At 54.6% G+C, this 15,023-nt stretch overlaps 2 protein-coding genes across 2 annotated transcripts; one reads left to right on the top strand and one right to left on the bottom strand.

Annotated features, from left to right (window-relative positions):
• Positions 1 to 6,924: 6,924 nt before the first annotated feature.
• LOC103304249 (ubiquitin carboxyl-terminal hydrolase 17-like protein 6) lies at positions 6,925 to 8,499 on the bottom strand. Its single transcript, XM_008161181.2, has one exon. It carries the CDS (start codon positions 8,497 to 8,499, stop codon positions 6,925 to 6,927), a length of 1,575 nt encoding a protein of 524 aa, XP_008159403.2.
• A 2,338-nt stretch (positions 8,500 to 10,837) lies between these two features.
• On the top strand, positions 10,838 to 13,042 carry LOC129147000 (beta-defensin 104A-like). Its single transcript, XM_028138480.1, has 2 exons — positions 10,838 to 10,905; positions 12,576 to 13,042. Exons 1-2 carry the CDS (start codon positions 10,857 to 10,859, stop codon positions 12,716 to 12,718), a joined length of 192 nt encoding a protein of 63 aa, XP_027994281.1. The 5' UTR covers positions 10,838 to 10,856; the 3' UTR covers positions 12,719 to 13,042.
• Positions 13,043 to 15,023: the final 1,981 nt, after the last annotated feature.

The following is a 15,023-nucleotide window of genomic DNA, read 5'->3' as shown; positions in this document are numbered from 1 at the left end:
TCTGGTCCCAACAATAAATTCCCATATATCTAATCCCATCAGTTAAAAAACCCATATATTAATCCCATCACTAAAAATCTCATATATCAATCCCATCAGTAAGATCACAAATAGTACTCCCATCAGTAAAAACTCATATACTAATCCATTAGTAAAATCCTATATATTAATCCCATCTGTAAAATCCAATATATTTCATCCCAGTTCTCAGTCATAGCAGCCAGAAGCATACCACATGTGTCAATTCAGGGGGCCTTTTGTGAGCACAATGCAACTAGTGGGACTCAGCACCTCGCTGTACTGACTGGCTGCCTCAAAAATAGCGGCCTGCACTGTACCCACTAACGGAGCCTGAACGGGCTCCATATAACTACCTGCCAAGAGAACGGCGGCCTCCAACCCCCTGGCTCCCTCAGTAGAGGAAGCCTACACCTGCCTGCCTGGCAGGGTAGAGGCCCCAGGCCCCATAATGGCTACCTCGTGAGGGGGGAGCCTACGCCATACGAAAGGTCTCAGTCATAGCGGCCTTCGGCGTATGTCATGCATTAATTAATGTTTGTCTCTCATAGATGTTTCTAACTCTCTATCCCTCTCCTTTCCTCTCAGTGAAAAATAAATAAAATATATATTTTTAAAAATAAAAAAAGAAAATCCCATATATTTAATCCCATCAGTAAAATCCTATATAATAATCCCGTCAGTAAAAAGCCCATATACTAATCCCATCAGTAAAACACATATATTAATCCCATCAGTAAAAATTTCCCACAGGCTAATTCCATCAGTAAAAATCCCATATATTAATCCTATCTGTGAAATCCAATATATCTAATCCCATTCATCTAATCCCAGGTATCACTCATGGCTGCCTGCAGCGAATAGCAAGATTCAATTAAGGTGGCCTCTCCCATCCACGATGCATTTCGCGGGTCTCACCACCTCGCTGTTCGCACTGGCTGCCTCAATATGGCTGGCTTCTAGGTTTCCAAAGAGTTCATGATGTCAGCGCAGCAGCCCAGGCCTCCCTTTTCAGGGAGGGAGCAGGAAGCGGTGAAGAACCCACAACTGTGACTTTGGTCCATCCAGGCATGGAATGAATGCCGCCTTGCCCAGCCTCTCTCATCTTGTGACCCTTTTTTCCTGGGTACAATATTTGGTCAAGTTCACAGTGTTTTAGCTGGAATTTCAGCACCAGGGACAGAGGCACAGCGTGTTATTCCTGAAAAGGCCACAAGAGGACAGCAAAGGATAGTTTTTGCCTGACAGCTTCCTTTTGAGTCCAGTGTAATAAGTATATGGTTCCACAGACAGACGTGTGAAAGGGCAAAGCAAAACTGGCTATCCTCCATTTTGCGGAAGGACCCCCCCCTCCCTTGCTGGGAGTGGCCACAGGAGTGCCAGGAATGTCCTAACTCCCCCAACCACTGCCTGAGTGGACCAATGAAGCTCCAGAGACGCAGCTAGGTCCTAATAAGGCATAACCACAGGATACTCCCTATACATCACTGTTGACCAATCAGGCAACAATGGGGGACGGCTCCAGCCTCAGAATGTACTGGTCACTACTGGTCACTTCCTGACTTTTGTGCTGTAAGACCCTGCTGAAAAACCCTGGCCTAATAAGGCGATCTCTGTAACCCACGTCACTTCCCTAAGTCCACCCAAATGTCCAACCCTTTATAACCCATCGCTCCCCAGGGGTTCACTGTCTCGCCCCACTGCTGTGTCAGAAGGAGGCTGGGAGCCAAACCCAGGTTTGAATAAAGACTCATTGCTTTTGCATCGGAGAAAAGGCTCCCTGGTGGTTGATTATTGGGGACCCTGAACTCTGGGCATAACAGTGTACAGTATAATCAGTAAGATACTTGAAATAAAATGAAAACATTTATCTTATAAAACCACTGTATAATCCTGCTCTATGATTACATTCTGATAAATCACAAAATAAGGAGCACTTACTATTAGCACATTTCTATAACTCCCTGCCGAGAGGACGGCGGCCTCCAACCCCCTGGCTGCCTCAGTAGAGGCGGCCTGCACCTGCCTGCCTGACAGGGTAAAAGCTCTGTGCCCACTACTGGCTGCCTGGATAGCGGGGACCTGCGGCGTACAGAAGGTCTCCGCCATGGCGGCCTGCGGCATAAGGCATGGGTCAATTAAGGCGGCTCTCCCGACGACGATGCTGCATCTCGCTGCACAGACTGGCTGCCTCAACAATGGCGGCCTGTTCCGTACTCACTGCCGCAGCCAGAGCGGGCTCCGTAAAACTGCCTGCCATGAGGACGGTGGCCTCCAACCCCCTGGCTGCATGAGTAGACGAGGCCTGCACCTGCCGGCCTGCCAGGGGAAAGGCTCTGTGCCCAGTACTGGCTGCCTGGATAGCGGGGACCTGCGCCGTACAGAAGGTCTCAGTCATGGCGGCCTGCGGCATATGGCATGCGTCAATTAAGGCGGCCTCTTGTGAGCACCCTGCATCTGGGGGCCTCAGCACCTCGCTGTACGGACTGGCTGCCTCAACAATGGCGGCCTGCGCCATACCCACTATCTCATCCCGAGAGGGCTCCCAATAACTGTCTGCCAAGAGGACGGCGGCCTCCAACCCCCTGGCTGCAGGAGTACAGGAGGCCTGCACCTGCCTGTCGGTCAGGGTAAAAGCCCCGGGCCCCCTACTGGCTGCCTCCTGAGGGGGGTCCTACGTAGGGAAGGTCTCAGTCATGGCGGCTTGCAGCGTATGGCTTGCATCAATTAAGGCATACAGCATGCGTCAATTAACATTTCTCTCTCATGGATGTTTCTATCCCTCTCCATTCCTCTCTATGAAAAATCAATAAAATATTTTTTTTTAAAAGAAAAGAAAATCCGCCGAAACCGGTTTGGCTCAGTGGATAGAGCATCGGCCTGCAGACTCAAGGGTCCCAGGTTCTATTCCGGTCAAGGGCATTTACCTTGGTTGCGGGCACATCCCCAGTAGGGGGTGTGCAAGAGGCAGCTGATCGATGTTTCTCTCTCATCGATGTTTCTAACTCTCTATCCCTCTCTCTTCCTCTCTGTAAAAAATCAATAAAATATATATTTTTAAAAATCCGATATATCTAATCCCATCAGTAAAAATTCCATATTTTAATCCTATCAGCAAAATCCCATCACTCTGATCCCCTCACCCTAAACCCATCACACTCCCGGCATGAGGGCAACGGCAGACGGGTCACGACTCTCACAGCCCTGGGGCTGCCTGGCTCTGGCGAACCGAGGACACGCCACCCCTCATGTCCACGCGGCTCCACCCTCGGCCTCTCTGCTCAGCGGTCACCGCAGGCTCACTCTGATGGGACGGCCCGTCCTCTGCTGCCCCAGCCCGTGGCCTCGGCCCTCAGGCCTTTCCTCCCGCCCACCCACTCCCTCCCACATGTCCATGTTCCCATGTGGCCCTGTATGTGGTCTGCCCAGCACTCGCTACAATGTATGTATCAGGCGGTGATCACTGCAGCTTCCTTCCTCCCATCGGCTCCATGCAGCTTGGTCAGTTTCATTCATTGGCGGTTTCCTGCCCCTGAGGTGGAAGGAGTGACAAGTCCCGGACACAGTGCACCTGTCCCCGGTGGCCTGCTCAGCGGCTGTTGGGGCCACCCCGGAGTCGCCCCATTTCACCATTCACCGGACGTCCAGGCCGCTGTCTCCTAGTGATCGCGCTGACGGGTTCACGAGTCGCCGGCTGTCCTTATGGCTGAAATGTGGGCACCACGATGTGGGGAAACTTTCGTCTCGTTCAGTGTCCTGTCCCTCCAACGGTGCCCGGCACATAGCAGATGCACAGTTCATGTGTTCTGGAAGTTTCTATGGAATGCCCCATACCATCAGCCTGCTTTCCAACAAACCTGTGACTGTATTCCCAGCCGCACCGAGCACAGGCTGGGCACAGAGGTACTTCCGCTACCTGCCGCGGGGAGGGCAGGTGGAGGAGGCCGGAGTCTCCCTTTGAGCCGATGGTTCCTTTGGATACAGGGTATCCAGCGCCCCTCCTGCCCGCCATCCACAATGCCACCTTTCAGGGCTGCGCAGACAGACCAGCTGCCAGCCCTCAGGAGCAGCGGGCCGGCTCCCACAGAGAGGCCTTGTGCTCTGGGCCCTCCACCTGAACCTGCCCGCAGGGAGGGGAGCCCTCCCAGCGCTCAGCTCTGTCACTGGGACTTAAAGTCGAGTCTGCCTTCGGAGGGTGGTGTGTGGTGATCACAGCTCCCCAGCAGAATGGGCCCCCGTTTTCCTTACAATGCGGCTCTGGTCTGCTCCCCTCCCCCTATGCCAGTGACCCCTGGTACCAGTTGCTGGCCCAGCAGATACCAGAATTATCCTCACCCTCCATCTCCTCACACCGGCGTCCCCTCGGGCGACATCCCGGCTCCTGGACTTCACATCCTCAGTGTTTTCCGGCTCCTTTCTAACGTTGCCCAAGCTCCGAAACTCGGGACCTCTCCCTTGGATATGGCAACCACTTCTCCATCAAAGCCCCAACCCCAGCCTTGTCCCTTCCTCCCCGCCCGCCATCGCACCCTGAACGCCTCCTCCACTCATAACGCTCCCTTATATCCCTTATATCCCTATATTCCTTATATCCCTTATATTCCTTATATCCCTATATCCCTTATATCCCTTTATCGCTATATCCCTTATATCCCCATATCTCCATTTCTATATCCCATATACCTTATATCCCTTATATCCCCTATATCCCTATATCACTATCCCTGGTGAGGATTAACCAAAAAAGAAAAAAATTGCAGCACTCGCCCCTGGGGTGGGTTGTGCCCCGGGGGTGTGTGGCAGCCTCTGCAGCTGTGTTGCTCCCCGCAGGTGTTGTATACAGGCCACAGATGCTGCTCAACACCCTGCAAGGCACACAGAGGCCCCAGTTCCCAAACGGATTATGTGTTAGACTCCTGGGCCCCAGGATAATCTTCTCGGATCCGCCATGATGGTCTGGGACCCGGATGTAGTTCTGAGCCCCGGACAGAGGAATGGGTTGTGAGAGGATAGTTTGAGCTAGGGAGTGAAGTCTGGGCCCCGGGGGGAGGTCTGGTACCTCACCTGGACATCTGGGTTATGTTATGATGGTCTGGGTTACAGATAGAGAACTAAACCCCTGATACAAGACTAGATTCTGTGTTAGAGACCCGTGCCCCGGGATAACCTTCTTGGCCCCGCCATGATGGTCTGAGGCCCGGATGGAGGTCTGGGTCCTAGGAGGGCAGTTCAGGTCAGGGAGAGAGGTCTGGGCCCCGGGGGGGCGGTCTGGTACCTCACCTGGACATCTGGGTTATGGAATGGTGGTCTGGGTTACAGATAGAGAAATACATCCCTGATACAAGACTGGATTCTGTGTTTGAGGCCTAGCCCCGGGATAATCTTCTCGGCCCCGCCATGATGGTCTGGAACCGGGATGGAGGTCTGAGCCCTAGATAGAGGAATGTGTTCTGAGATGATCATTTGGGCCAGGGAGAGAGGTCTGGGCCCCGGGGGGCGGTCTGTTACCTCACCTGGACATCTGGGTCATGGAATGGTGGTCTGGGTTAAGATAGAGAACTACACCCCTGATACAAGACTGGATTATATCCCTAATCCCTTTTGTCCCTTATATCCATATATGACCTATATCCCTTTACCCTTATATCCCTTATATTTCTTATCCCTATATCCCTCATATTCCTATATCCCCTATATCCCTATATCCCTTATATCCATTATATCCCCTATATCCCTATCCCTGGTGAGGATTAACCAAAAAAGAAAAAAATTGCAGCACTAGGCCCTGGGGTGGGTTGGGCCCCAGGGGTGTGTGGCAGCCTCTGCAGCTGTGTTGCTTCCTGCAGGTGTTGTATACAGGCCACAGATGCTGCTCAACACCCTGCAAGGCACACAGAGGCCCCAGTTCCCAAACGGATTATGTGTTAGACTCCTGGGCCCCAGGATAATCTTCTCGGACCCGCCATGATGGTCTGGGACCCGGATGTAGGTCTGAGCCCCAGATAGAGGAATGGGTCCCAGGAGGGCAGTTTGGGACAGGGAGAGAGTTCTGGGCCCCTGGGGTCGGTCTGGTACCTCACCTGGACATCTGGGTTATGGAATGGTGGTCTGGGTTAGAGAAGGAGAACTACATCCCTGATACAAGACTGGATCTGTGTTAGAGACCTGGGCCCCGGGATAATCTTCTCGGACCCGCCATGATGGTCTGCGACCCAGATGTAGTTCTGAGCCCCAGATAGAGGAATGTGTTCTGAGAGGATACTTCGGGCCAGGTAGTGAAGTCTAGGCCCCAGGGGGAGGTCTGGTACCACACATGGACATCTGGGTTATGTTATGATGGTCTGGGTTACAGATGGAGAACTACACCCCTGATACAGGATTGGATTATATCCCTAATTCCTTATATCCCTTATATCCTTTACCCTTATATCCCTATATTTCTATATCCCTTATATCTCCATATCCCTTATATTCCTTATATCCTCTCTCCCTTATATCTCTATATTCCTTATATCCCTATATCCCTTATATCCCTATATCTCTTATATCCGTATATCCCCATATCCCTTATATCCCCTATATCCCTACATCTCTATATCCCTAACCCTGCTGAGGATTAACCAAAAAAGAAAAAAAAATGGCAGCACTCGCCCCTGGGGTGGGTTGGGCCCAGGGGTGTGTGTGGTAGCCTCTGCAGCTGTGTTGCTCCCTGCAAGTGTTCTGTACAGGCAACAGATGCTGCTCAACACCCTTGACCCGGAACCTTGAAAAGTGTCCCCCACCCTCTTCCACACACCCTCCCAACCCCCTGCCCCCCACCACGCCCGCCCCCTCCCCGACCACAAACCCCCAGCGCTCAGCCCAAGGCTCTCCCCGCAGGCTCCTGGGCCTCTCCTGCTGCTGGCATCACTGGCACGCGGGCACGGACCTGGGCCCCTGCTTCTTCTTCTTCTTCTTCTTCTTCTTCCTGTTCGCCTTGGCTCCCCCTCTGGGACCAAGGCCTTGGCCAGTGCCCTTGGCCCCCCCGGGGAGGACGTCCCCGGCTGGAAGGTTGAGCAGGCGGTCGGCCGTGCCCCCTCGGTCCCGGGACTGGTGAATGAGGTCGGCTTCGGCGGGCACCGCACACGCGACCTCCCTGAGGTTGGACTGAGGCTTGGGCCGGGATGGCTCCTGGGGCCGTCGCCGCTGCTCTAAGCTGGTGTGCTTGACCGGCGCCTCTCGCGCGGGCTCCTTGGACCCGGGACCCGTGAAGTTGGGGGCACTCTCGGGGCCCCGTTGGGTCGACGCCGCGACCTTGTGCTCAGTCCCGGGGCATGTGGGTTTCCCACCGTCTCCTTCCAGTTCACTGGTCTGGACGTAAAAGAGCACATAGGCGCGTTGGCTCAGGGCCACAGAGGCGTCGCAGGCGGTCACCTGGGCGTCGTCCATCTTGAACCAGCGGCCGCCCGCGGTTCGGACGTAGCAGAAGTAGTGGCCGCTGTGGCAGGTGCGGCCCGAGTGGACCAGCACGGCGTAGAGCCGGTACAGCAGCGGGCCCGCGCGGCGCCCCTGCGACAGGTAGGGCCGCAGGTCCAGGTGCTCCGGGTAGCGCACGTCCCGCTCCACCTTGCTGTCCGCGAGCGCCGAGAACCGCTTCAGCACGAGCGTGAGCACCCTGGAGGCCGCGTGCAGGCGCAGCGTCTTGGTGGCCGGCACCTTCCGGCGGCACTTGCCGCACTGGTAGCCGTCGGCCCCGCCCAGCCGCTCGGGCCTCACCAGCAGCTCCAGGGCCTGGGTCACGCTCTGCGCCGCCTGGATGTCCAGGCCGATGTCCAGGTAAGGGTCCAGGGTGTCGGACACGCCCTGGCAGCGGAGACACTGGATCCGAGATCTCCAGTGGCCTCCAAAGACCCGACGGATCAGGGTGGCCTCCTCCTGGGAGGGCCGGCCCGGCGGCGACGGCGGCCGCTCCTCAGGCACACAGGCCCGCTGCAGGGCGTCCAGCGTGAACAGGAGGAACTCGTGGGCGTCCTCCTGCCGGTACGCGTGGAAGCCCGCGAGCAGCTCCCCCTCGGGCACGATGACGTCCCCGGGGCACAGGAGGGCCCGGGTCACGTGAGCCTGCAGGGCGCACAGGGCGCAGGACGCCCGCCGCCCGCAGGCCCCCGAGTGCCGCCCGGACAGCAGGTAGCGGGCCAGGGGCGGGGTGTAGCTGAGGCACTGCAGGGCCGCGTTCGCGTAGCAGGTGTTGCCCAGGTTCTGAAGCCCGGCCCCCACCGCGTGGGGTCTCCCCGGGCTCCAGCTCCCACTCGGAGGAGGGGTGTCGGCGGGAGCCAGTGGGCCCCGCGGGGCGCACCCGCTCTCCCGGGGCGGTGGTGGTTCCTGAGGCCCGCGGGGGCCCCAGTGGACTTCCGCAGCCCCTTCACCGAATCCAGCGGATTCGACCTTCGGGGGGTGCGTGAGCTGAAGCTCCTCTTCCCGGCGCGCAGAAGCGGCCTCCATGTCCGCGGACAGGGCCTTCGTGAGATCTCTCCCCTGAAAGCTCCCTCGGAGAAGGAAGCGTCCGTCCGGGGCGGTGGAGGTCTGAGAATGAAGGCCCTGGCCGCCCCACCCGCCCTTTTATGGGCCCAGAGCGTGCTGGGAGGAGCCACGAGCTCCACCAATCAGTGGCCCCCACGCTTGATGGGATCAACTTTAGGGTGTGGGCCCTCCTGCCCCAGGCGGACCCAGGCACACCTTTCAGGTGGGATTAACGCAAGGATCTCGAGAAAAGGTGCTCCTGAACAGAGGCTGGACTCCGCGCCCCAAGCCTGGTGTTCCTCGAAGAGAACTGGAGGGAGACGGGAGACGCAGACGCACGGAAGCTGGCCTTGGAGGTCGTGGGAGGCGGACGCTGCAGTTGAAGGCACTGGGCCAGCGACGCCAGAGGCCACCAGCGGCCCCGCCCAGCGACCTCAGAGACCTCAGACGGAAAGGGGTCCCGCTGGCACCTTGATTTTTGACTTCTGCCATCTCGACTCTTGGGGAATGCCTTTCTCTTCTGGTAAGCCACCTCGCTGGTGGTAGCGGGACATGGCGAATCTAGGAAATGCATAGGATGCCGTCCTTACTTACGACGTGCTGCACGACGTCTGTCTCGCAAAACCATTTAATCGAATGAGGTCAGTTTTCCTGTAGATGTGATCAGAATCTCGCGTGAGCGCCAAATATCATACGCAGGCCCGAGCCACGAGGACAACAGCCACGGTGAAGCTCCCAGACGTGGGTCACTCGGCAGAAATCTTGGTAGCCGACCTTGTGCTGCCGCGTGTCCGCGTGTTCGTCCGCGGTCTCCCAGGCACACTCGTTGATTGAGTGCTCTGAACGCATCCATGAGCACGACCCTCCCCCCACCTACCCCCCCCCCCCCCCCCCCCCGTCCCCGCAAGTCCCTGCATTCTCCTAGACAGCGCTCCTTGCAGGACGTTCCCTCCTCCCCAGCACCCCCCCCCCCCCCCGCCCGCCACCTCCTCGGGTCTCTCCAGACCTGGGGAGGTCCAGGCACCTGGCTCTGCTTTCCCCCCCGAGGCTGCGGGGCGGGGACACACACACACACACACACACAACACACACACACCACACACGCACACACGCACACACGCACACACGCTCACGCATTTTCGCTCATCGACCAGCAGAGGGCGCCAAGGGCCTGCCGAAGCGTTTCCTGGGCTTAGGGAGGACTTGGGAGATTCCGCAGGTGCCCGAGGACCCCCGCAGGACACCTTCTCCGCGTCTTGCAGGGCGGCACCACCGTTTGCTGGGTCGGAGAGGCGACCACACATTTTTAGACAGGATCGGTTGGGCCCAGGACAACCCTCTTTGGCAATGGCGGACGGACCCGGCGGCTGGGGGCTGCGGTGCAAAACCTGGAGGACGCTGGGGCAGCTGGTCACACATTTCCCGGCCTCTCCAGGGTGGCAAGTGACAGCCCACCAGGGAGGGGTTGGAAATGTTTTGGGGGCTCTCGTGCGCCACACAAGCCTCCCCGGCTGTGCCGGGCTGCTGATCCTGGGACCCTGGGAGGGCGCCGGGACGTTTGCCTGCGGTCGTGGCCGCCCTGCCGGCATGATCCACCCGGGTTCACATCAGCACAGCTGGGCATGCGCCTCGGGAGGGGGACGTGGAGCCGTTCCAGAGATTAGTCACAGGAGTGGAGACCCAGCTCCTCCACGGGGCAGAACTGGGGCCTGGGAGTGCAGGCAGATCTGGGAAGCGGACGCCAAGGGCTGATGGGCTTCAGGACTCAGGGCGCGTGAACAGAGAGACTAAAATCAATGCGCACAACCATGTTCCTTCCCCTTTTCCCTCCTTCCTCCCCCTCTTCCTCTCCCTCTCCCCTCTCCTCCCTTCCAAATGATCCTCCATGAGATGCACAGTCATAAAAATCATGATGTGCAGCCTGATTCTTGAAGCTCAGTGGTTAGAGAGGTGGTCCTAGGACTGAACGGCACTCCTCGCCTCGTGAACAGAGAGACTAAAATCACTGCGCACAGCCTCTTCCCCCTAAATGATCTACCAGGAGATGTACAGTTTGGTTGGTGGGGCTCGGTGGATAAAGAGGTTTGGTCCTCAGTGCACACCTGCTGTGCCCTCCAGACCTTCCATGTTCTTCCTTGGGAATTTTCCAGAGTAAAATCAATACCTGGACAAGCTGCAGGCTGACACCCACCGAGTATGTGGGCTCGGTGCAATGGAGCGCAAGACAGTTCTTCATGCCTCAGTGATCAAAATCGGGTTTGACTAGGGAAAACGCATAAATGTGGGCCTTTCTTCATTTTTCATGGATGCCAAGCTTGTCTCTCAATAATCCGCAAGTTATGAAGACGATCCTACTTCTCCTGGCTCTTTTCCTCTTTCTGGCCCCAGGTAACATGATCTCCTTTACAGGATAGGCATCTTGGGAGGTGGACCAGAGACAGGCTTGTCTCCGGGAGGAGGTGGCCAGGATCAGCTCTGGAAATCAAGGTGCCCGGGCCCCGTAGCCCTGCAGGGGACCACTGGTTTCTGGAGGTGACATTCCTCTAGTGCCTCTTCTACAAACACTCTGCGTTTTCGGTTATTATCTGGGACGGGGTGTCACAGGTTTGCAGGAACACAGATAAGCCAGGGAAGGTGCCCCTTGACCCCTAATCTCATGCTCACTAGCCAAAAGAAAAATTTGCAAAAAGAAAGAAATGCAAGGGTAGCCATCTATGGGTCCTTTAAAACATGGTTAAGAATGGAATAGCTGGAAATCAAAAGGAATGGAGCTTAGAGACATCATTCGTACCAGTGAGTGAAAGAGTATAACCAGCTGCCATGCCCGAAACACAAGCTATGCAGCTGAAGAGTTTGACAACAACGGCACATGCTGACATGCATTTAGCTCTGCAATGCCAGTGCCTTCCGGGAACTCTGCCCAGCCCTAACTCAGGGAGATTCCGAGCCTCTCCTTTGGTTGCGAAAAACCATTTGACATCCTTTTGCAGGTGTAGACAGTGAGGTTCAAGACGGCTAAGCAGTTGCTGAGTCCTGCAGGTACACAGGGGTGAGCCAGGCTCTGAGACCAGCTCTGTCTGTCCACAGTGAGAGGACTTTTCCGTCACAACCAGAACTCTTGCCACTTTTTCCTGCTCCTGGAACCTCCAATGGCTCTAGTCCGATCCTCCCCAAAATTAAAGTCCAAGACTAGACTCATCCCGGGTTCCAAAGACCAAAGGAGAGGCTTTGCAGAATTCACAGTGAGTCCAGGTGCACCCCAGATGCCAGTGAGCTCTGTGCAGGGCTCACAGTATCCATGCCCACCATGCACACCCCTGTGCCAGGAGGTTTGCAATAAGCCTGGGGAAGTAGATTCTGGGTCAAGGACATGGGAATCGGGGCCACCAATGAGCCGTTCATTCCACTGGCTTTGATGCACACTTCAGACACAGACCAAGGTATCATTTTCAGATCACTCGTGAAGATTGTATGATGTAATTTGATCTGAGTACATGAACATTTGCTATAGATGTGTATTGGTTGCTCACACCTGCACAGAGTTGTATGAGCCTCTAGATGGGCATCTCTGGGAATTCACGGGAGCCTGTGGGCACCAATGCTCTTCCTCTCCCCAGAGGCCTCTCTTTCTGGACCATCACTGGGAGTTGAACCCAATGCAAGAGCTGTTGTCAAAGTGGGGTCCAGCACCCTAGCCTGAGACACTTTACAAAATAGGACAGAGACTACAGACTCCTTCTGTGGGAGCCACAATTCCCTGGTCCCTCAAATGTGGGGTGTTTATCCATATGAGCTCATATGCTATGAGAGACAGGACCAGAGCAAATGGAGCACCAATCCCTCTGGTTAGTGCCTGTCCATACTGTATGTTGACATTAATTGCAATCTTCCCAGCCTTATAGGTACAGCGCTTCCTGGCAGGCCAGGCACCCGGGGGTATCGTGGGCACCTCAAACATTCTCTGTGTCATTTCAGTCTTTCCCCACAAAAACCTGCTGCCAGTCTTGCCTCTTATCCTCAGGTGCAATTGATCACACTGACTTACTTTGTTATTTCAGTGAGAGGTGACCTTGATGCAGACAAGATATGTGGCTATGGGACTGCTCGCTGCCGGAGGAATTGTAAGAGACAGGAATTCAAAATCGGAGTCTGCCCCAACACTAACCCATGCTGTTTGAAAGGACGGATGGCACCTCATTGAATCCTGTGAAATACCCAAGCCCACTGGGGCCTGGTTCCTAGACGCACTGACGGCCAGTCCTCAGAGCCTCCCCTTTATGAGAGCTGACAGCCAGAAAGTCCAGGTGCAGCCCCTGAGCTGGATATTAAAGGAGGGTTTGCTGAGAGGCAGAGCGAGTGTGGCAGAGTTGGGGCAGCAGACAGCAGGGCCTTGGCCTCAGGGCCCCTACCGCCCTTCTCTCTGTGAAAGGAAGTGTAGCAATGCAGGTTAACTGAGTCTCAGCACGGTAAGCCTAACTAACATATATCTGATCAGCCACAGCCTCAGTGTACATCATGTGTTTTGTTTTGGCCTGAGTTATAGCAAATGATCTTGATAACATTGTTGTTGTTTTTCTGATCAGCAGTTTTGCTCAACAGTCATGTATGTCTTTTGTTCTTTACTTTGGAAAATAAATCAATATTAAGGGCAATTTGTTCAGTATACACTGTAATGCAAAACATCAATTTCTGAGGAGGAAAAAAATGAATGATGAGAAGGGTGCAAACCAAAAGGTTGACCCAAGTGCATGTCTGTGAGCATCAAAGCCAACAGGTGGCAGCAGAGAGCACATGCCTTGGGAAATGTTAGGGGGTTGCATCCTCTCACTGTCCCTAAGTAAAAGGGAGTAATAGAACTTTTTTCCTGGCTTTCCCGTCCAAACTGTTTCATGGTAACCAAGAAATTTATGATGAAAAGCTTCTCTCTGCAAAAGTAGCCCAGCTGATGAATGAAATAAGGATAGAATGAGAATGTCACTATTTTGCAGACACCAAGGGGACTAATGATCTAGCCCAGTGGTCGGCAAACCGCGACTCGAGAGCCACATGCGGCTCTTTGGTCCCTTGAGTGTGGCTCTTCCACAAAATACCATGTGCAGGCGCGCACGTACAGTGCGATTGAAAATTTGTGGCCCATGCGCAGAAGTCGGTTTTCGGCTCTCAAAAGAGATTTCAATCGTTGTCCTCTTGATATTTGGCTCTGTTGACTGAGTTTGCCAACCACTGATCTAGCCCGTAAATGTCAGTGGCCACTACAGTGAACAAGAACCACGCCTGGTACTGCGTGCCTCCTAATAGACGTACACGCTGCCACCTGTTAAGCCCACCTGTGCTCTTTGGGCCAAATAGGGTGGATCAGCCCATCTCCCTCACTCACCCAGCTTCATCCCTGGACAAGCCCTCTCCTAGATTATTTCCAAGAACACTCAGATGCCTTATCACTTCCTCGGAAAATACTTTGAAATATATAACCCAGAGAAAAATGTAATCACAGTGCTATTTCCACACCTGGAAAAAACTAGCACTCACTTCATAATATAACTCATCAGCAGTGAGTGTTCAAATGCTCTCATGTTTCGTCAGCGCTCTCGTCAGTCGGTTTCTGAGAATTAGGACCCTAAAGGCCCACATAACCTCGTTGGCCGGGTGTCTGAAATAGCCCCTCCCCCTCAAGTGTAATTTACATAGCCATGTTCATAATGACCACTCTCCTCAGCCTGGACAAAGTCACACTATTTTACAAAGTTGCACTCTTTTGATTTCATGGCTTAATAGCAAAAGAACAAAGGGCAGATTGTTCTAGTTTATTGTTTCCAGAATTAGTAAGACATAGTTGACGCACTGCATACACATTCGGGAACTCAACAGCATTGCTGACTCTTCTTTCTCTGAAGGGTGGGATGGATCTGAAGGCTGCAGTTCGAAATGGAAGACCAATACGCCTTTGAAATTAGCCTCGTGAAAATCAACAGAAAAAAGAAGGGAGTTTGGACATTTTCCACTTTTGAATTATTTGAAGGAGAGGAGAGAGAGAGAGAGAGAGAGAGAGAGAGAGAGAGAGAGAGAGAGAGAAGCAGATCTACACCAAGGTCCTTCCTGGGAAGAGGAACCAGGCAAGGGCGAGAAAGTCAGCACCTCCTCTTCCTGACCTCCAGGTGGAGCTCATCACCTCCTGGAAAACATGAGTGTGAGATGCAGGGACACCACCTCAAGCATCCTCCTTGGCCGGGCAGCCTCTGCCATCTTACTCCCCCTCTCCTTGGTTCAAATGACCTGAGATCTCACACCCTGAGAGGTTAGAGGAGAACCATGCTATGCATTAGGTGCATGGACAACATCCTTTTAGGAAGAGCTAGAAGCAAGGATGAGCTATTCTGCAAGGGTCCGGCTGCCCTCCCCATCAGGATGGAGGTGGCTGTTGGCAGGCAAAGGGCTTGATCGCTTTTCTGGAACACAGAGTGTTGGCGGACAAGAACTGGAGCTCAGAAATCGTTCCTTTAGGGCAG

Source organism: Eptesicus fuscus, chromosome 8, assembly GCF_027574615.1.
Source record: "Eptesicus fuscus isolate TK198812 chromosome 8, DD_ASM_mEF_20220401, whole genome shotgun sequence".
Classification (NCBI taxonomy): Eukaryota; Metazoa; Chordata; class Mammalia; order Chiroptera; family Vespertilionidae; genus Eptesicus; species Eptesicus fuscus.
Note: the sequence above shows the minus strand (reverse complement) of the source record. Positions and strands in the feature narration are given on the sequence as shown.